Consider the following 21,214-nt stretch of genomic DNA (forward strand, 5'->3'; position numbering starts at 1 on the left):
GTGATCACTAATAGATTGGCGACCAGGGAACGGACCGTCCAACAGCAACCAGAGCTACATGCGAATTTTTGGTAGTAGCAGCAGCCGTCATTGTCTAGGCAAGAAGGTCTTGCAACATTTCTCAAGGCATCTCCCTCTGCCTTGCGACCAATTTCTTCGCGTTTTCACGTGTAAATCTACTTCGCTCTCTTGATTTGGGCGCTTGTGAACATTTTCTAGAGTCGACTTACCTCATCTGCAGTTTCGAGTTGCGACAGCAGCAACCTCCCCAGCTGCTTGCGACGAAGGGAAAAAAAAAAAAGAAAAAAAATTACCCGTATATCAACAACGCGGCCCCTCCAACGAATGCGAAGAACCACCCCCAGCTGACCAACAAGGCCCCCCCTCCTAAAAGCCGGTCGATTCGCAAACCATCATGGCTTTTGGCTTCTCAAACCAAGGAAACGCCATGCTCGGTAGCACGGCTGGAGGCGGAGGACTCAATCAAGGCCCCGAGCTGGAGGTGATCCAGACCGAGGTGAGATCTGGTCACCGACACCGTCGATGCCGCTGTCTATTAAAAGTACAAAGCTTACCAGCTAAATCTTCTGTTCAGGCACTTGGTTTCAAATCGATTGCCGGAGACGCAAAGCTCCGGCTAACATCCGCGTGGTCCCCTGCCCCCGCCGACACGGCCTCCCTCCTCAGTATCGCCCCCCGCCGAGGCCTCGTCGCCGCCGCCGGTCCGGACGGCATCACGATTGCCTCAACCGAGTCTGTACGCAAGGGTTTTGAAGCTGAGACTAAGGAGAGCGACGCCTCCGATGTCCGCGCCTTCCAACCCCAGGCCAAGCTGCCCATGTCCATGAGAGTGGCACAGCTGGCCTTCAGCACCGATGAGAATTACCTTATCCTTTCTGCCGAAAGTGGCGGCGGTCTTGCCGTCTACGAAACTCAGAGCCTGCTAAATGGTGGTACACAGGCAGCATTCGAGCTTGCGACAAACGGCGAGACACTCAGGTCGCTTGTTCCAAATCCCACAGTTGAGAAGGCTGAGCTGGTTGCCATTGTAACGAATAACGGGAACTTGCACATTGCAAGCTTAAAGGATAGGCAGCTAAGCAACCCCTTGAAGACACAGGTCAGCTGTCTGAGCTGGAGTACCAAAGGAAAGCAATTGGTCGCGGGCTTGGCGGATGGTACTATTTGCCAGATGACCCCAGAGGGCGAAGAGAAGGGACAAATTCCCTGCCCGCCCAGCGTGAACGACGCTCACGGTAGGCTTTCGTGGTGCGAGTTGTGTTATGAACGGCAAACTGATTGTATCCAGTGTCTTCTCTCAGTTGGTTGGAAAACCATCTATTCCTTGCCATCCACACATCAACATCCGAGTCTCCTCCCGCCTCAGTTTACCACATAATTACTAGGAAGTTGCCGGCAGACTTCACATATCAGAAGCTTACCGATCCAGTTGACCCCTTTGGCGCAGAGAAGACGCCTCATCATTCAATATTAAGACTGAAAGATTTCCCTCCTAGCCTACAGGATCTTCTCATTGTCGCATCGACGGCATCCCCTGATATTGGCCTTCTCAGCAGGTCCAAAACCCCCCTCACCCCTGACCGACCAGCAGACGCTATTACAAATGTTTTCACCACCACAGAACTGGCCGACGACTCTAAACGTGCTTCTATTCCTTTGACCGAGGACTTCGGGAACACATTCCCAATTGGAGTTGCTCTCGACCTGTCCAGCAAGGAGAAGGTTTACAAGCCTCTGCCCGCTGACGAAGAGATTGAAGACTCGCCTGGCCCTCTGCCAGGTTTCTGGGTTCTTAACCATGAGGGTATCCTCTGCTCCTGGTGGATTGTGTACGAAGAGTCCATTAGGCAAGGCACAACATACCCGGGCATGGCAATGTTAGACACATCAGCTCCTGCGTCTACACTCGGCCCCACGCCATCACCAGCAGTACCAGCCCCGGCTGCTGCTGCTCCTTCGCCCTTCGGTGGTCCCTCGAAACCCTCACCGTTCGGCTCGAATCAAAGCGCGACACCTGCCTTCGGTGCCCCATCTGCTTTGGGCGGGGCGCAAAACAAAGCCAACCCTTTCAGCTCTGGCTCATCAACGACCCCTGCATTTGGCGGCGCGTCTGTTCTCGGTTCGAAGGCTTCACCATGGGGCAGCTCAAATACAGAAAGCTCTACAGCCGCCACAACATCCACTGGGTCGACTTTTGGAAGCAATGTGTTCGGTAGCAGCGCGGCCAGCCCTTCAACGTTCGGGCAGCCTTCGGCCTCCAAATCGGCCTTCGGAAGCGGCAGTGCCTTTGGTAGCACTAGCACCCCAACCTCTTCCTCAGGCCCAGCTTTTGGCCAACCTTCATCTATTGGTTTTGGCCAAAACTCATCGCTCGGTCAAAGCAAATCTCCTTGGGCAACCGCTGCTGGTTCCGCATCAAATGCTACGGGCTCAGCCTTTGGCCAATCCAGCTTCGGCTCTGCTAGTAAAGGTGTCTTTGGGAGTGGGTCAACGCCGACCTCCGGGGCAGCCCCTTCGTCCGGAGGGGGGTTTGCTAGTTTTGCCAGTTCTGGTGGTTTTGCTTCGCTTGGTAACAAGAATAGTAATGAAGGCGGCAGTGTATTTGGAGGTAAAACATCCGCAAGCCCTTTCGGCTCAGGCGCTTCTCCGTTCTCAACATCCAAGGACACTGCATTCCCGCCGCCTAGCCAAAAACCTAACAATAGTGGCGGGGTCAACCCGTTCTCCACGCCCTTCAAGCTGGAAAGCAGTTTCAAGCCCGACCCTTCTGCAAAGGAGAATGATGAGAAGCCTGCTGGCAGTGGCGAGTCGTCACTCTTTGGCAGCAACTTTGGTTCGGCGCTTGGAGACACAGCAAAGCAGACGACGCCTACTAAGGAGCAGGGCATGGACACGACCGAAGAGACACCAAAGCCCAAATCACCTTTCTCTCTGGGAGGATTGGCCTCTACGACGCCAAAAGAGACCCCAGCACCAAGCAGAGGACTGTTTGGCTACGGGACTGCGCCCCAAGGCGGCAAAAGTCTATTTTCTAAGCCCTCGCCAAAGACATCGAGCTTCAAACTGGAGCCTCAGTCTCAGACTAAGACTGAGAGCGACGCTCCCCTACCCCCTGATCCAACTAGCAAGGCGGAATTCACACTCGGAGACACGTCCTCTTCCTCAGGCGGTGGAAGTAAGACTTCACCGAAGCCGGAGAGCGCCCCGTTGCCTCCTGACTTCCTTTCAACGCCGAAGGTTGCCCAAATGAAGGCTGCGGTAGCCGCGCCGCTTCCGCCCGACTTTCTCAAGCCTTCGAAAGCTAAGGAGAGCACCACTCCGATCGATGAAGCACCTCTGCCTCCCGACTTCATTACACCCAAGCCCAGCAAACCAGTGGAGTCTACCACGCCTCCTACAGCGCTCCCCTTGCCTTCTGATATCCCAAAGTCGCCAACCGAAAGTGAGAAGCCCAAGCAAACAGCGCCAGCTACTGCTCCAGACTTCCTAAAGATGCCCAAGCAGTCGCTGTCGAAGGCAACTTGGTCGTCTACTCCCGTTAGTGAGGCACCTCCAAAGGAGTCGGATGATGCCCCCTTGCCACCTGATTTCCTTGCCAAGCCCAAGACAAATGATCTCCCTAACATCCCAACCGTCCCTGATAGCGAGCACGACAGCGATCTGGAGGAAGACGAGGAAGTGGACGGCGAGTCTGAGGGCAGCGGAGTTGATGTCGCTAAGGATCTGAGCCCATCCATTGCAGCCATGACTCCTACGGCTGGCTTGACCCCTCAGAGCTCCTTCGGCGCCGTCAGTAGTAGCACTTATTCCATTCCGCGCACCGAGGAGGACAGACCGCGACACTCGCTGTTTGGGGATCTAAGCCGCAATGCACCTGTGTTCCCACGACCATCACAAACAAGCCCACGCTCTCCCAGTCCAGTCCGGAACGCTGTGCCAGGACGGCTGCGTCATGAGTCAAACCGTTCGGTTAGCGCCCCTGGCATGGCCTCTCAGATTTTAAACGCGCAGAAGAAGCAGTCTTCCCAGATGGGCATGTCGATCGTCAGCTCCAAGCCTGCCGAGGACCCTTTTTTGGCACAACAGAGGCTTGCGCGCCAAAAGAAACATGTCGAGGAGACAAGAACTCTGGAGGATCAGGAAGACGATGAAATTCAAAAGATACTTGCTTCCAAGATTGAGCCTACACTCAAGTTAGATGACTTCATTGCGCACTCGAATGTAGTGCCTTCGGCGAAGGAGACTATACCCGCTCAAGTGGAAGCCGTCTACCGCGACATCAACTCCATGATCGACACTTTGGGTCTGAATGCCCGCTCGCTGGCCAGCTTTATCATTGGGCATGATGTTGGTTTCAAGGATGGCGGCCGACGCAAGGAGGATCTAGAGATTCCTGATACCTGGGTTCTGTCCGAAATTGACGAGCTCGGAGAGGTCATCGACAGATACCTTGCCCGAGATCTCGAAGAGGGCCGTGTTCAGGATGTGGAAGAAAAGTTGGAAGCCTGCAACGAGCTTGCCCGCGAGATGTCTCGCCTCAGGTCGAAACAAGATGATCTGAAGAAGATTATCATGGTCAAACTTGACCCTGATCAGGCCGACATCAGCCGCTCCTTGCCTCTGAGTACCGAGCAAGCCGCCCAGCAGAATGAGCTTCGCCGCGAGTATGCTAATTTTTCCAAGCTTCTTGCTGAGGCGGAGGAATCTTTGACTCTTCTCAAGACGAAGATCGCAGCCGCTAGCAGTGCATCTGGCAAGGGAAACTCGAATATGCCCACCGTTGAGGCTGTTATGCGAACCATCAATAAGATGACAAGCATGGTTGAGAAGCGTTCCGGTGACATTGACGTGCTTGAAAACCAGATGCGCAAGCTTCGCTTCTCTTCCGTCAACAGTCGTGAGGGTTCGCCTATGGTCACCCCTCAGAAGAACAACCGGTCGCTTATGTTCTCGCCTGAACGTATGGCCTTGGCTTCGCCTGGTACTCTTCGTAACTCCCTTGTGTCATCTGTCGCTTCTTATGGTGCGCGTGGCACGCCTCCTCGCAAGAAGCTTTCTGGCTTTAGCAAGGAGGAGAAGTCGGAGTTAATGACGAAGCGAGCCAAGAGACAGGCCGTATTGAACAAGCTCAAGACAAATGTCGAAAGGGCTGGCGTCAGTGTGTGGGCTATGGAGGATATCGAATAAGGCATCGTTGGAGCCTGTTTCTAGTTTGGTTCTGGAAAGGAAACGAGGACCAACGCTCAGCGCGTCTAGGATTAATGAATCGATGGGCACATGGAAATTGAGAGCGTAGATAGTGTATATCATAATGTACAATGGAACTAAGGATGTCAAAAACCCGCCTCAGGAGCTTTCCTGACTTCTCATCAATCTGCCGAATATGTCAGCGTTGATCCACCAAAGGCTGTTTCTGGAGCAAATTCCGAGATTCGGTTGGAATGACAGACCAAATTTTTTGTACAATTCTTGAGTACGTAGGTGTCGCTTTTAGATCTATTGTGTTGATTCGGCCATTGGTTCTAGGTCCGGACTTCTTCAGTGGCTGCGATTCAATGCAGTCTATCAAAAATAACACTAAACTATTGGGTCTGGAAGCCTCGTTCGTCCAGAACAATGTTAAGCATCGTACGTACCCAACCAACTCCAGAAGCTATTTTAAGCATCGCCTCCTCCCAACTATCTGCACTCGATCAGTGGCTGTGAAGGGCGGCACTAACAGGACCTCCCAGGATATGCAGCCTAGCGCGGATGGCGGTCAGGCGTGCTGCGGATACCTGCAGCCGTCGTGTAACCCGACGGTTTCGAAGCGGCAAACCCCCACCAACCAATAAGTGCGCTATCGCAAGGCGACGGGGTGAAATGGAACTCTGGCGCAGAAACTCAAGTGAACAGCATGCTGGCGCGGAGGATTGAAGCCTACGACAGGGATGTCTGGTTATGGTTGGATACGTGTAGACAGACATGGCCATCCCACCGACGATTATTGTGCATCTCAGCCTGATTCAACGCTGTGTGAATGAATAAATATCTGCCGGTAGCCCTGTACATCTTTTGCGCAACTAGCCTTGAGAAAAGTATGTCCAGTTGAGCTGCCGCAACAGTACCTTCTCTCACCGGATCCGCCTGGTTCTCAAACTTCACATGAAGAGACGACTATCCCCATGTCATCGCTACATAATGATGGGGTCAGCAGTCCAGGAAATAGTTTCTGTTCTGTAAGCCGACAATCAAGCCTTAACGACCAGAGCTCGACACTGCTTGGGGCCGCAGAAATGCACTCAGTATGGACCTCAACCGACGGCCGTCCCATAGGCCATGGCGTGGCCATAAAGCGCAAGCCCGCTCCATCCATTCACTTAACCGAAGCCGCACCCCTCGTATCTGACGATACATACCAGGTACCAACAAAAGATTTCCTGCCTTCAAGACCATCAAAGAATATAAAGGCATTCCACTGGTGGTGGTGGTGGGAGATTGCTGCCGCTTTCCTAAGCATCACCAGTATGTGCCTAATCATCGCCGTGCTATTCCATGTACAGAACAGACCACTGGCGAAATGGACTTGGAATATCCAGCCGAGCTCTGTGATTTCGGTCTTGACTACCATTGGTAAAACTGCCATGATGGTGCCCATCACCGCTTGTCTAAGTCAACTCAAGTGGAGACATGTGCAGTTGCGTCCTCGGCCTTTGAATCATCTGCAAGTCTTTGATGACGCCAGTCGCGGACCCTGGGGATCTGCCGTTATGGCTTGGAAGTTACCTTCCCAATCGTTTCTCGGCTGTGCTCTTGCATTTGTCACTATTGTCGCTCTTGGAATCGAGCCTAGTGCACAGAATATACTCGACTTTCCTATCCTTGAGTGGAATGCCACAACGGATCTGGCGGCCAACCTGGCTAAAGCAGATATCTACTTCTCCAAGGGTTTCTTGCAGCTTCGAGGGAATAATTGTGGGAATTTTCTTTTCTGTTTCCGGTTGTACTTTTCACCGTTGCTAACGCATGAACAGGGCAGCTCTGGGTTCCCAACTCAGACCTTCCCAACTTCCAGGCAGCTCTTCTCAATGGGCTCTCTGGCGCAGTATTTGAGCCAAACTACGACTGTCCTGGGACAGCCACGCGTTGCTCGTGGACCAACTTCACTAGTCTAGGTGTTTGTAGCAGCTTCCGCGACGTCACAGTGCAATCGACGCGTAATTGCACAGTTATCAAGAAGAATGACTCCGTACAGAACTGTTCATATGTCATCCCCGGTCGAATGTCTTCGGATCGCCCCGTGCTTCAATACTACAATAATGGACCTGCGTCACTAAAAGATAGCCAGATCCTCTACAGTGACTTTGATTTCGATGTCGAGCGGGTCGGCCAGTTAACGATCGTGAGACACAGCACGGATAAGTGGCCGGAGGACTTTGTACCACCTTCCCCCGAAATATTTCTTGCCGACTTTGACTGGTGCATCAAGACCTACGCAAACACGAGTGCGACAGCTGGGAAGCTTGATTCTGGCACGAGCGAATCGGAGATACTGAAGTTCAAAGAGGTCATCATCGACCCTGACGAAAGTTCTTTGGGTGCCGAGTCCGTCGTGTACCAAACATCGGATAATAGCACGCAGTTTGAGATGGTGCGTATGGCCAAGGAATGGCTCCCGAGGTATTTGCAGAATCTACTACGTGGGGAGCTTTTCCAGCAGGTTGCGGGTCATCGTCCTGACAAGACGCCGGGGCCAAACACGGCGATGAACTTAGAGTTTGTGCTTTTCAACGCCGCAGATATTAAAGTCGTCACCGATAATCTTGCAACCACAATCACAAACCAGATTCGAAGTGGCAGCCCAGGAGACAATCGCAATTCAACGATGCTACGGGGTGAAGTGTACAAGACGGAGACTTTTGTGGTGGTGCGGTGGCCATGGTTGATTTTGCCTGTCCTTGAGACAGTTGTGACGGCTATACTGCTGGTTATCAGCATCCTGATGACGGCTAAAGGGCCGCTGTTGAAGACTTCAGTCATTGCTTTGTTAGCATACCCGCTCTATGGCTGGGCAGATGACGAAACTGCTGTCAACGGTCACCAGACCGCTGAGAAGTTTGATAAGTTATCACAATCGTTGAATGGAAGGCTTGAAAATGGTGATGGCAACTGGAGGTTTGTTAAGGCACAAGTGTGAGTAGTGACACACACACATATGTGTACTATATATATGTCGTCACTAAGCAAATTCAATCGCTAGAACTAGTAACTTTCTCAAGCCATCATTTCGTTTTGGTGTCGTTTTAGATATCAGTTGTTTCTTTGAGACACCCGCGGGGCAACTCATAGCGTACCTTCATGTTGCCATCCTGAATCAGCAATTGAGAAACGAAGAGTCTGACATTATGAGACACATGTGAAAGCTATCATTCATTCTTCTTGTGAGTCACACATACGGATTTTTGACTTTCCGTTGATTTCCCTGGAAGCATAACGCGGAAATAAATAAGTTTAATCCCCGAAAGCTCAGTTGCAGGCACCCCCAGCAAACATTGCGGTGGTTTTAGTATCGTAGAAAACGGAGTTGGTGTCGACAAGTTAAGGAAGTTGTGCCCTGTCGCCAATAGTTCGACAACTCATTTTGCAACTATGATATTGGAGAAGCCAATATCATATTTGACAGTTTTCAGAATTATTGAAACCACAATCAGGCGCCGTTAGACACGGAGCCTACTTAGAAACAGTGCATCGTTAATACCTTGATGATGCATTTTGGGAGAGTGATGGAGATGAACCTGGCAGCCTGGTTGCAAGGGTACTAACTGGAGTAGCTGTATCACGTGACTTCGCGACAAAGCCATTTAGAGACCCCGCGTTTTTCGTGTTTAGAGGAGTCCAAGTCCTAACGTCATGACTCTGTGACAACTTGATTGGTTTTGCTTGGAGCTTCAGATTCGGATTCCTAGACCTGCAACCTAGCCATTCCTGAATTCGGTAACACTGTAAGCTTTTGTACTCAGTTCACTTCTTGCTCCGAAAACCACTCTCCGAACCCAGAAGGAAAGTGGCAAGATGGGGCCGCCATCATCAGCAGCCCGAAAGCGACCGAGTAGCACTCCGAAGAAGAGTATTACGAAGATCCCCCCTCCTAGAAAACCTGCAAGGCCTAACGCTAGTATTCTGAATTTCTTTCAGAAGGCTGAGAAGCCCGAGCCGACACTCTTTCTAGACGGTCAGGAAAAGCTAGTCGTCCAGAACCAAGACCAAGATGAGCCAGACATCTACGATGCCGAATCGTGGGAGGAGAATGAGGAGAAAGAGGAAAATAGGGACGATAGATTCAATGAGGTTGAGTCATCAATAAAAAAGAGGAGGGTGAGCCAGGAAGATGAGAGCAAAGTCACAGAACAAACGAGTCCAAAGGAATCGAAGAGCCCTGCGACTTCCGACCCCGCCCCGTCATCACCTGCGGAAGCGAAACTTCTGAAACCACAATCGAATAAGCGCAAAGGACCATTCTTGGACGAATCCGATAGCGAAGAAGAGGAGGATGTGAAGAAGCCCTCAGCCAAACCCCCCTTTGTCAGCACAGTGCACAATAGAGGCACCATTGCACCGCCTATTAAGATGGAAGAGAGGGCGATACCGCTCGCGAAGGAGACAAGCTGCCTTCCGCCGCTACTGAAGGTTGAGGACTCGATCGACAAGGAATATGCAAATGTTGACGAGTTTGGTGACTTAGACGAATATCCCGACGACGAAGACCTTGGTGGCGAAGAGTACCGCATGATGCAGTTCATGGAAGAGCAGGCACGACTGGAAGCTGAAGCGGAGGCTGCGGACGCCGACGATTACTCCGGCGAATATGTTGCTGATCATGTACGACACAGTGATGCTATGGTAGCTAACTGTCCAATATGTGATGGTAGCCTGGCTGGAATCACTCCTGACGAAGCAACAAGACATGTCAATGCCTGTCTCGACGGCAACCCGATTTCACTTCCATCAAAGTCTACTCATACACAGGAGGTTGCTGGTCCACCAATAGCCGAGCATCCAGAAGTCAACAAACGTTTTGCACGTGCGGCTGTTCCACGAGCCGGGCAAGCCAACCCCTTTAGTCTAAATGAGGCTCAGAGCAGGCCAACCTCTGCTTTTACAAAATTGATGTCAGGCCATGCGGAAGATGCTGCATGGGCAGATGCCGCGGCGGCGGAGCATTCTGCACGTGGCAAGCCCGCATATCAGCGCACCTGTCCATTTTACAAGATTATGCCTGGTTTCTATATCTGTGTGGATGCTTTTCGATACGGTGCTGTCAAAGGATGCAACGCATACTTTCTGAGTCACTTTCACAGTGATCATTACATTGGATTGACGGCCAACTGGACGCATGGGCCCATTTACTGCAGCAAAGTCACCGGGGACTTGGTAAAAATGCAATTGCGAGTTGCCGCCAAATGGGTTGTTCAGCTCGAGTTCGATCAAACAATCGAAGTTCCTGGCACCGAGGGTGTCATGGTGACTATGATTCCCGCAAATCATTGCCCTGGAAGTTCTTTGTTTCTCTTCGAAAAGACAATGGGAAAGGAGCCAAGCACAAGAAAACAGAGGATTTTGCATTGTGGTGACTTCAGGGCTTGTCCAGCTCAAGTTGCTCACCCTTTGCTGCAACCAGAGGTATATGACTCGATCTCCGGCAAAACCAGGCACCAAAAAATAGATGTTTGTTACCTTGATACTACCTACCTCAACCCTCGCTACTCATTTCCACCGCAAACCGACGTGATCCAAGCATGTGCGGATCTTTGCAAATCACTCGCCCCTATACAGAGCTCGGAGGACAACGCATGGGACAAAATAAACAGAGAATCAGGTACAAGCACCGTCAGCAAGTTTTTCACCAAGACCAATGGTGAAACAACCGAATCGAAACCTAAAAATGGTCCGAAAGAACGACTTCTTGTCATTTGCGGCACGTATTCTATTGGTAAGGAGCGCATTTGCAAAGCCATTGCTCAAGCCCTGGGCAGTAAGATTTTCGCTTCGAAGTCCAAAATACGAATCTGCTCCAAGCTTGGTGACCCAGAGCTCGAGGCGCTGATGACGGATAATCCATTGGAAGCACAGGTACACATGCAAATGCTCATGGAGATTCGCGCCGAGACCCTACAGGACTATCTTAACTCGTACAAGCCACACTTCAGCCGTATCGTTGGTTTCCGGCCTTCCGGCTGGAATTATCGTCCCCAGGGTGCCGGTAAGGTGTTGTCAGCCAATACGCAGCCCGGCACAATTCCCACAACGCAGATCTTACAAGGCAGGGCGTGGCGGTCACGTTTTGGGGTCAAGGATTTTGTGGCTCAACGTGGCAGCACTAAAGAAGCTATGTGCTTTGGAGTGCCTTACAGCGAGCACAGCAGCTTCCGGGAACTGGCAATGTTTTTGATGGCGCTTCGCATCGAGAAGGTGGTCCCCACGGTCAATATCGGCAGCGACACATCCAGGAAGAGAATGAAAGGTTGGACCGACAAGTGGCTGGCGGACCGGAGGAAAGGGGGGCTAATTTTCCCACTAGAAGGCGATGAAAATGAAGGGAAAGAGGTGGTGCTTTGGGAAGGAAAGGATGGCCGTGGGGGAGGGGTGTGGTGGTGATAGATCTTCTCAGAAGATGGACGACGTTAATGAGTATTGAGGACTCAATCAGAGCCCATGCCCTTTTAAAATTGTGGTTCACTCCATGGTTTCTTAGCTGTATATCAAGCTGTCCTACCCTTCTTGCGTCCATATCATCTAGTTGGATTACCCTTAGACGCAGTGACCTATGCCTAGTTGCCAGAAGATTTTCAGGCCGTGGCCATCCACCCCCATCTTTCGTAGGCCGGCTTTTGTAGTGCCCCGGCCACGTAATCATAATTTCTTGGATTCCACCAAGACCATACCTCTTGCAACGTGCAGAACTTATTTCGCCTTTGCTGACTGTGCGGCAGCCTCTGTTGGACTTATTAGCACAGTCTCTAGATGCTCCAAGCAGACCTGGAATCGCATGGATGGGCGAATCAGGACTCACCTCTCCGCGTCGCGTCTTCGAGAAGAGGAACGTCCACAGACCCAGCAGGAAGATGGACATAGCGTACTACAGAGCCACGAATGAAAACATTCTTGACCGAACTCTGCGGGATAGTGTTAACGGTTACCTGTCATTAAGGAGCTAATAGCTGAAGGCAACGAGAGGAAGATCCGCGCCTAGGCTGGGTATAGTGGCTGACTGACCAGGTGCGGGTACTTGAGCTCTTCGACGACAGAAATGTCATCAAGCTTGATATTGAGGTACTGGTCAACGCTCTTGAGAGTGCCACGGATCTGAATGTCGTTCTTGAGCTCGACGGTGACCTCGTGGTCTATGAGAGTCTTGAAAAAACTAGCGGGGTAAGCGCGTCAGTATTGGAGCGTTTGGGCTGTCTTCAAAGTGAAATAGCCTCTGAATTATTGATCTTTTGAAGTGAGTTGCCGGGTCGTACCTGAAGAAGAGCATGATGGGCAGTTGAGTTGGGTGCTGATTTCGATGAGCCACTCAGTGAGGTCGTGATGCTCTCAGGCGTCTAGAATACAAAGGTGTGGGGGCAGGCACTGTGTATCATACAGTGTGTGCGATAGTTAGTCAACGATAAAACGATTCCGAACACTGTATCGTGGCTGGACATGTGTGGCTGGAGGCCACTGCAAATGGAACTTGCGACTAAGTGGCAATTGGCCACTTCAAGTAAGTCCGTCTAGGGGAAGGAACCTCGAAGCGGCAACTTCATTCGCTCATTCATACCTTTACTCAACTTCAGACTTTATCTCATTTAGGTCGTCGCTCACTTCTCACTTGGTTTTCGATTTTCCATACTTTGTCTTCTTCATTGATACCCTACTACTTCTTGCACATGTATTTAAAGCAGATTCTAGTTGACCATTGAACGCTATCAAAAATTACTTCACTATGTCTCTGGTCCGGGTTACGGAATGGCGAAAGTTGCCACTGAGTCTTGCCGAGTTATGTATCGACACAACGCTACGATGCGGCCAGTCATTTCGATGGCGTAAAATTAATGACGAGTGGTTAGCAGAAGATCCCTTTGTATTTCAAAGTGAGTTTTGCTAAATATTCACGTCAGGTGTTGCACTTTGTATGGCCGCATCGTCTCATTGAAGCAAGATCCGGCTCATTTGCATTACAAGGTGATTTGGCCAACAAAGCCCTTGTATCCGCTGACTCCGCCTGTTACTGGCGACGGACCTGATGGCGACGATACGGAAGAATTACTGCGTCATTACTTGAGCCTGAAGCTCGACCTCAAGTCTTTGTATGAGCAATGGTCCAGGGCAGATCCCAATTTTCGCAAGAAAGCACCAGAATTTGAAGGAGTACGCATGCTGAGCCAAGATGCGTGGGAGTCATTGATCTGCTTTATTTGCAGCAGCAACAACAACATTTCCAGGATATCGCAAATGGTATGCTCAGCTTTTATCATCTGTGTCACTTGCTCACACCATACCAGGTCCATAAGCTATGCATACACTACGGTCCCCTTATTGGTCATATTGGAGAAGAAGCTTTCCATGACTTCCCTCCACCGGAGGCGCTGACGGGAAGTTCAGTAGAGGCGCACCTACGAGAGCTCGGTTTCGGCTATAGGGCTAAATACATTGCGCAGACGGCATCGCTCGTTGTGAACGAACGACCAAAAGGGTGGTTTGAAAGTCTAACAAACCCGGAGAACCCCTGCTACAGGAAGACTCCCGAGGGCGCCAAACTGCCTCACTGCACGTACAAAGAAGCCCATGAGCAGCTTCTTCAGTTGGCTGGTGTCGGGCCCAAGGTGGCTGATTGCGTGTGCCTGATGGGTCTGGGCTGGGGCGAGGCCGTGCCGGTAGATACACACGTCTGGCAGATTGCTCAACGAGATTACAAATTTGGCAAAGTCAAGACTAAGACGTTCAATAAGGCAACATATGACGCCGTGGGAGGCCACTTTAGGAACCTTTGGGGTCCATATGCTGGATGGGCTCACTCGGTGCTGTTTACGGCAGACCTGAAAACATTCTCCGAGCGTACAATCAAGAAAGAGGAGGACACAACTACGACGCACAAAAAGGAGGTCAAGATAGATGAGGACATGCCAATTCATGGCAGGAAACGGAAGGTTGTTAAGGCAACTATAAAAGTGGAGGTTCAGGATGAAGTGCCCGAGGTAGCGGCTAAGGAGCCGTCCCCAAAACGGCGCAGAACAAGATCGCAGGTGCAAAAGAGGACATGAAATTCGATACAAGGAGCATCACCTATTCTTTCAATAAACCGGCTGTTTTCTGTGACCATCTAAGGCATTGAAGTGGTATTTTACATGCTGATCATTTGCTGAAAGAAAAATTTTCAGTCACCAATTTCTGAGGAGCAAGTGCTTCCATTTAAACAAAATAAAGAGAGAGGAAAAATTCAGTTTATTACTTTGTGAGAAGTCCAGAGGCCGTAACCAAGAAAATTAAAGTTGGCAGGTCTTCCCAATTGCTATTTCCCGAAGGTTGAGGTGAAGAGCTCCCAGCCTTAGCGTTTCTCGGCTAAATTTCGGTCGCTTTATTCTAGGTGGCGTCGGAAAGCTTTTGCCTTACCACGCAAATTGCAAACTCTCTTGCGATTCTTTGCTCCCCTTTCAGCCTCATCAGCAACAATCAACAACTACTGATGCGCGCCGTCATCGTATGTCGACCACTTGCACCTTCACAAGTGACATGAAGCAACAATACCCATAATTCAAAATGTCTGACGCAGACTTCGAAACCGTCCGGAAGCTCCAGGCTGAGCGGAATGCTGCCGCCGCTGCGAAAAAGAGCTCGCGCACCTTCGACCCGTCCAACCAGCGATCCGACGCGGGAACCAAGCAGAAACTCACCGATAGCTTTGACACCGATCTATATGATCGCAATGGAGTTGACAAGTTTGCCGGATATAACACGTCCATCCCTGCTGGCGATGACGACGATGAGGAGATGGAGGGCGCTGATAACACGCGACGCCTCGTCGGCCAGTATACGGCCTCACGTGCCATGATCGACGAGTTCGCTCATGGAGATGGCGTCGAGGAAGACGACCCCCTGGCAGGCCGTGGCGAGCGCAGCAACCGAATTACTGATCGCGAGACCGATTACCAGAAGCGACGATTCGATCGTGTCCTTACCCCGACCCGAGCCGACCCGTTCGCTGCCAACCGCCAGGCCGGTGCTGCCGAAGATGGAACTAGCTATCGCGATGTAATGGAGATGCGCGAGCTGGAGAGAGAAGAAGAACGCGTTCGCCGCACCATTCAGGCCAAGGCGGAAGGCCGAGAAGAGGAAGATGGCAATGTTGCACAAGCAACACTGAAAGATGGCGATAAAGAAAATACCGAGGCCGGATCAACTGAGGCTGTCGCCGCAGGCAGGAAGCGCAAGAAGAGATGGGATGTTTCGTCTACTCCAGCTGAGGACGAAGCTGCCACTCAGCCTTCAGAGACTGCCAAATCCAAGCGTTCTCGATGGGACCAGACGCCAGGCCTGCCAGGGCCCGACTCTGCAGATGCGCCGAAGAAGCGCTCTCGATGGGACCAGGCGCCATCCGCCACGCCTATGGGAAACCAAGGACTCGCAACGCCGATGCATCCCACGCAAGCGAGCGGTGCTGTGCTACCGACTACTTTCGGCACGGACATTTCAGGGCGTAACATGCCGTTGAGTGATGAGGAGCTGGACATGCTCCTCCCTGGCGAAGAGCAAGGTTACAAGATCCTCGAGCCTCCACCAGGATACGCTCCTGTGCGAGCTCCTGCCCACAAGCTCATGGCTACACCGGCGCCGCAGACTGGATTCATGATGCAGGATCCTGACGCTGTCAGGTTGAGCGGAAAGCCCATGCCAGCTGAAATTCCAGGAATTGGCGACTTGCAATTTTTCAAGGCTGAGGATATGGCATACTTCGGCAAGCTTACCGACGGTTCTGACGAGAACAGCCTGAGTGTGGAGGAGATGAAGGAGAGGAAAATCATGAGGCTGCTCTTGAAAGTCAAGAACGGTACTCCACCAATGCGTAAAACCGCTCTAAGACAGCTCACCGACAATGCCAGGCAGTTCGGAGCTGGTCCTCTCTTCGATCAGATTCTCCCCCTACTCATGGAGAAGACGTTGGAGGACCAAGAGCGCCACTTGCTCGTCAAGGTTATCGACCGCATTCTGTACAAGCTCGATGATCTGGTGAGGCCATACGTCCACAAAATACTGGTTGTTATTGAGCCGCTACTCATTGACCAAGATTACTATGCCAGAGTCGAGGGCCGCGAGATTATCTCTAACCTCAGTAAAGCAGCGGGTTTGGCTACTATGATCAGCACGATGAGACCAGATATCGATCACGTCGATGAGTATGTCCGAAACACCACTGCCAGAGCGTTTGCCGTGGTTGCTTCGGCATTGGGCATTCCGGCGCTTCTGCCCTTCCTTCGGGCTGTTTGTCGAAGCAAGAAATCATGGCAGGCTCGACACACTGGTGTTAAAATCGTGCAGCAAATCCCCATCTTGATGGGTTGCGCAGTTTTGCCGCACCTCAAGGGACTAGTGGACTGTATTGGTCCTAACCTCAACGACGAACAAACCAAAGTAAGGACTGTCACCAGTTTGGCCATCGCTGCGCTCGCAGAGGCTTCCAACCCCTACGGTATTGAGAGCTTCGACGACATTCTCAACCCCCTGTGGACCGGGGCTCGCAAGCAGCGTGGCAAGGGCCTGGCTGGTTTTCTCAAGGCTGTGGGTTACATTATTCCCCTAATGGATGAGGAATATGCGAACTACTACACCAGTCAAATCATGGAGATCCTTCTTCGTGAATTCTCGTCTCCAGATGAGGAAATGAAGAAGGTTGTCCTCAAGGTGGTGTCACAGTGCGCTGGCACTGATGGTGTCACGGCAGGCTATCTTAAGGAACACGTTTTGGACGAATTCTTCAAGAGCTTCTGGGTGAGACGAATGGCCTTGGATAAACGCAACTACAGGCAAGTTGTGGAGACCACAGTAGACATCGGCCAAAAGGTGGGGGTTAGTGAAATTCTGGAAAGAATTGTGGTGAACCTTAAGGACGAGAGCGAGGCCTACCGAAAGATGACCGTGGAGACGGTAGAGAAGATAGTGGCCAGCTTGGGTGCTGCAGATATTGGTGAGCGACTTGAGGAGCGACTGATCGACGGTATACTGCATGCGTTCCAGGAGCAGAGTGTGGAAGACATCATCATGCTCAACGGGTTTGGTTCGGTTGTTAATGCGCTTGGCACGCGTTGTAAGCCGTACCTGCCTCAGATTTGTAGCACCATCCTTTGGCGGCTTAACAACAAGTCGGCAACAGTACGACAACAAGCTGCCGACCTCATCTCCCGCATTGCTATGGTCATGAAGCAATGCGGAGAGGATGCACTGATGGGCAAGCTTGGTGTTGTCCTTTACGAATACCTTGGTGAAGAGTATCCTGAAGTCCTCGGATCCATTCTGGGAGCTCTGCGATCCATTGTGACGGTGGTGGGCATTACGCAGATGCAACCCCCAATCAAGGATTTACTGCCGAGATTGACCCCTATCCTGCGTAACCGCCACGAAAAGGTCCAGGAGAACACCATTGACTTGGTCGGTCGTATCGCTGACCGTGGACCCGAGAGCGTCAATGCTCGTGAGTGGATGCGTATCTGCTTCGAGCTGCTTGACATGCTCAAAGCGCACAAGAAGGGTATTCGACGTGCCGCCAACAACACCTTCGGTTTCATTGCCAAGGCTATCGGTCCGCAGGACGTCCTAGCCACTCTACTGAACAACCTTCGCGTCCAGGAGCGTCAGTCTCGTGTTAACACAGCCGTTGCTATCGGTATCGTCGCTGAGACTTGCGCACCCTTTACGGTCCTTCCTGCTCTCATGAACGAATACCGTGTGCCTGAGCTCAATGTGCAAAACGGTGTTCTCAAGTCGTTGTCCTTCCTGTTCGAGTATATTGGCGAGATGGCGAAGGACTATGTCTACGCTGTTACCCCTCTGCTCGAAGACGCGCTTATCGATCGAGACCAGGTCCATCGCCAGACAGCTGCCTCAGTCGTCAAGCACATCGCCCTTGGCGTCGTGGGTCTTGGCTGCGAGGACGCCATGGTTCATCTCCTGAATTTGTTATACCCGAATCTCTTCGAAACTAGCCCGCACGTCATCGACCGTATTATTGAGGCCATCGAGGCCATCCGCATGGCGGTTGGACCTGGAATTGTCCTCAACTACGTCTGGGCAGGCCTATTCCACCCTGCGCGCAAGGTTCGGCAACCGTACTGGAGGCTCTATAACGATGCCTACGTCCAGGGTGCCGACGCTATGGTGCCGTACTATCCTAATCTAGACGAGGAAAAGGTTGACAGGTCGGAGTTGGCGATCATGCTATAGGCATTAAGCCTATAGCCATGAAAGTTAGGTATGACAAGAAAAGCGTATGGTTCATTCAAGGTTTCATGGTTTTCTTCACGTGCGATATCCCGGAGAGATCCGGGGGGTTCCAGTTTGACATGAGCGCCCCGGGATGAGACGATGGCAAGGGGTAGGCAAAGAATGGGCAGGCAGATAGGGATACATTGCGCGAATTGTTGTGTTGCGGGCGCAAGGTAGCCATTGTACTGAGTCATAATACTCGATCGTGTAGACTTCCTGTGGCGGAGCATCACCAACGGCGTTGTTTGGCAAATAATCACGAAGCTTTTGGTTTTTTATCGACTTTGTAGCGAACATTCTATACGTTTTCGAAATGTATCTCGGCTTCCTGGTGTATATGTGCGTGATATGACTCGAGGATATGAGATAGTTTCCATCTGTAAGACTGGAATAGCAACGGAGGTGGATTCAAGACATGGAAGCGGCACTGAGAATGAGTGCACCCAGTCCCGATAATGCCGTTCAGGGCCTCGCGTCGTTCCGATCGGTGTCAGCGAGCAAAAACAACGATAGGTGCCGACCATCCGTAATCCTCGATCCCAGAGGAACCAAACCCTCGGAGTCGACCCCGTCGCGCCGTGTTGTTCGTCCTCCTGGGGTCGCCCTCCCATGCACGTTCGTGTGGTGGCCTTACTTTTTCACGTTTTATCACGTTACCAGCGGTAGCCTTGCTTGCCGTCAGGCACAGCTCACATGTTCTATCTATATTCGGTTCTGAGAAGGAACTACTTGTGACGGGGATGGAACGGATATGTTGCTAGGGATCAGGGGTTCACGGATCGTTACGGGAGCAGAAAAGGCCGCTTTTCTATAGAATATGAACCTGTATCCCAGTTTCTTCCATGGCAGCATGAGGCAGCCATATCCTATGTATCCTTTATTCAAACTTCTGACTGGCATAACTATGACTAAGGTAACCCTTTTCTTAACTTAAGCTTCTCTTTTGGCGATGATCGACGAGCTGATTTTTGGATTGTGCGCGTGTGGATTGGCACAGAACTTTTTTTTTTCCGTCTTCTTTTCTTTCTGTTTCTTCCAAGTTGGGGCTGTTTGAGATGTATTCGGAATGCAACTGTCTTCGCTAGTGGTCAGGGTCGGTGTATGTTGCATTGCACTGCTTACTTTTGCCGTGGGGAATGACGAAAATCTTTCGCTCTCTGTTCCGGAGAAAAACATGCAAGATTCAGGTGAGCCGGTGCGGGTAGATTGTCGAGGCTTATGGTGTGAACAAATAATATTTTTTTGGGGAAGATGGAAGCTTCACGTTTCAAGTGATAGAGCCTCCATTCTTGCTTTCATCAACTTCATCGCAAGCGGGGATACTGACACGCAATTTCTTAGTTTGATACGGCGTATTTCTGATTCGGGGAGGCATGGGAAAGTGACATTTCAGTTTCTTCTGGGGCGCTCTCCCCCCAGTGCTAGACGGAGAAAAGGGGGGGGGGGGGGGGGGGTGGGTGGGTGTGCTTCTGGCCGTTTTCATCCAGTCATTTCCTATGTATTCGTCCAATATGTGATCCAATGCCACCTCTGACCAGCCACTGGTTTTTGGCGTTTTTCTTAGCAAGCTTCTTTTCTTCTTCCTCTAAATCACCTTGACTGGCTCAAGTGGTCCGTCGTAAACTTGATTCACAAGTAGTTCTAATGGTCGAGAGCAACGGCCGCGAAGGCGTTGTTGATGTTGCTTCTCGCGGGAAGGGACCCTGCGGGGGATCTGCAAGCCCGCGTCGGCCGATGACAGCAGAGTTGAGGCTAGCTAGTGATAGTTCTGAGCTGTCTGAGGCGGTGCTGAAGGCACTAGTCGCCCTACAGAGAGGTACATGCGCAAGCCATTCGCGAATTTCAGTGTCTGTGGCAGAAGATCGACAACATTCCCAGGTGTTTTTACAAGACTTACTTTCTTTAATTTTTTCCTTCCCGCGTTCTGCTATTGATGAGTTTAAATACCGTGCCTTGTCGAATCTGGCCATGACCAAGATGGTAAGAACTGTCTCGGTCAATTCGGCCAAACTCACTGATGGGGCCGGGATCTTTACTTAGTGTCACTGGCGAATCTCACGACAGGAAATCAGACATGTCCTAGACAGCGAAAGTGGAAGCCGATGAGGTTCAAGTCATTGAGACATTCCGCCTCATTTACATTCCGGCTGCATTCAACCAGAAAGCAATAAGGGAAAGCCCTGCCTAAGGTGCAAGGTACGCGTCAACCGGACCACCGTGCTGTGTCTCATCTGAACAAAGATGGAACGGGCGTATGGCTCTGCAGCAGACCTGATGGGACGACGCGCCGTTTTTTTTGTAGGGCGTGTGGCGATCAACACCACCAGAACTGGTATTTTCGCAGGCACGAGAGCCCCTTCATGATAACCTTACACGAAGTAGATAATCGCAACCCGCAGGTGGTATTCACCCTCGATAACTCAGCCTTGCCCGTGTGTCATCCCATCTGTGAGGGCCATGATCGTCATAGATCGTCAGCGTCATCAACTCCTCGTCCACCTTCCCACGAGCAGTCAACTTGTTCGACACATGGTCTAAATGTAGATCCGGGAGTTTCCTTCACCCAGAAGATCCCACGTCAGACCGGAAAAAAAAAAAAAAAGGCTGAAGTTACATGCACGGAGTTAGGACGACTGTCCGTTTTTTTTTTTTTTCCTTCCCTCATTGCATAAGGAGTTGATGTAGGCTGAGAATTCGA

The 21,214-nt window shown here is 51.3% G+C and overlaps 7 protein-coding genes across 7 annotated transcripts; 6 read left to right on the plus strand and 1 right to left on the minus strand.

Annotated features, from left to right (window-relative positions):
* Positions 1–415: 415 nt before the first annotated feature.
* CTRU02_205329 (nuclear pore complex subunit) lies at positions 416–5,208 on the plus strand (the record flags this gene model as incomplete). Its single annotated transcript, XM_036722628.1, has 3 exons — positions 416–517; positions 596–1,256; positions 1,310–5,208. The coding sequence occupies 3 exons, from the start codon at positions 416–418 to the stop codon at positions 5,206–5,208; spliced, it is 4,662 nt and encodes a 1,553-aa protein (XP_036585525.1).
* A 564-nt stretch (positions 5,209–5,772) lies between these two features.
* CTRU02_205330 (uncharacterized protein) lies at positions 5,773–5,937 on the plus strand (the record flags this gene model as incomplete). Its single annotated transcript, XM_070204537.1, has 1 exon — positions 5,773–5,937. One exon carries the CDS (start codon positions 5,773–5,775, stop codon positions 5,935–5,937), a length of 165 nt encoding a protein of 54 aa, XP_070061641.1.
* A 359-nt stretch (positions 5,938–6,296) lies between these two features.
* CTRU02_205331 (uncharacterized protein) lies at positions 6,297–8,197 on the plus strand (the record flags this gene model as incomplete). The annotated part of the gene is made up of 2 exons (XM_036722630.2): positions 6,297–6,975; positions 7,035–8,197. 2 exons carry the CDS (start codon positions 6,297–6,299, stop codon positions 8,195–8,197), a joined length of 1,842 nt encoding a protein of 613 aa, XP_036585527.2.
* An 875-nt stretch (positions 8,198–9,072) lies between these two features.
* CTRU02_205332 (DNA repair protein pso2) lies at positions 9,073–11,655 on the plus strand (the record flags this gene model as incomplete). The annotated part of the gene is made up of 1 exon (XM_070204538.1): positions 9,073–11,655. The coding sequence occupies one exon, from the start codon at positions 9,073–9,075 to the stop codon at positions 11,653–11,655; it is 2,583 nt and encodes an 860-aa protein (XP_070061642.1).
* Positions 11,656–11,961: 306 nt separating this feature from the next.
* On the minus strand, positions 11,962–12,535 carry CTRU02_205333 (small nuclear ribonucleoprotein lsm2; the record flags this gene model as incomplete). The annotated part of the gene is made up of 4 exons (XM_036722632.1): positions 11,962–11,993; positions 12,071–12,173; positions 12,274–12,421; positions 12,522–12,535. The coding sequence occupies 4 exons, from the start codon at positions 12,533–12,535 to the stop codon at positions 11,962–11,964; spliced, it is 297 nt and encodes a 98-aa protein (XP_036585529.1).
* Positions 12,536–12,985: 450 nt separating this feature from the next.
* On the plus strand, positions 12,986–14,303 carry CTRU02_205334 (n-glycosylase dna lyase; the record flags this gene model as incomplete). Its single annotated transcript, XM_036722633.2, has 3 exons — positions 12,986–13,104; positions 13,161–13,497; positions 13,545–14,303. The coding sequence occupies 3 exons, from the start codon at positions 12,986–12,988 to the stop codon at positions 14,301–14,303; spliced, it is 1,215 nt and encodes a 404-aa protein (XP_036585530.2).
* A 496-nt stretch (positions 14,304–14,799) lies between these two features.
* CTRU02_205335 (splicing factor 3B subunit 1) lies at positions 14,800–18,474 on the plus strand (the record flags this gene model as incomplete). The annotated part of the gene is made up of 1 exon (XM_036722634.1): positions 14,800–18,474. The coding sequence occupies one exon, from the start codon at positions 14,800–14,802 to the stop codon at positions 18,472–18,474; it is 3,675 nt and encodes a 1,224-aa protein (XP_036585531.1).
* Between the last annotated feature and the right edge of the window lie 2,740 nt (positions 18,475–21,214).

Source organism: Colletotrichum truncatum, assembly GCF_014235925.2.
Source record: "Colletotrichum truncatum strain CMES1059 chromosome Unknown Contig_0003, whole genome shotgun sequence".
Taxonomy (NCBI): Eukaryota; Fungi; Ascomycota; class Sordariomycetes; order Glomerellales; family Glomerellaceae; genus Colletotrichum; species Colletotrichum truncatum.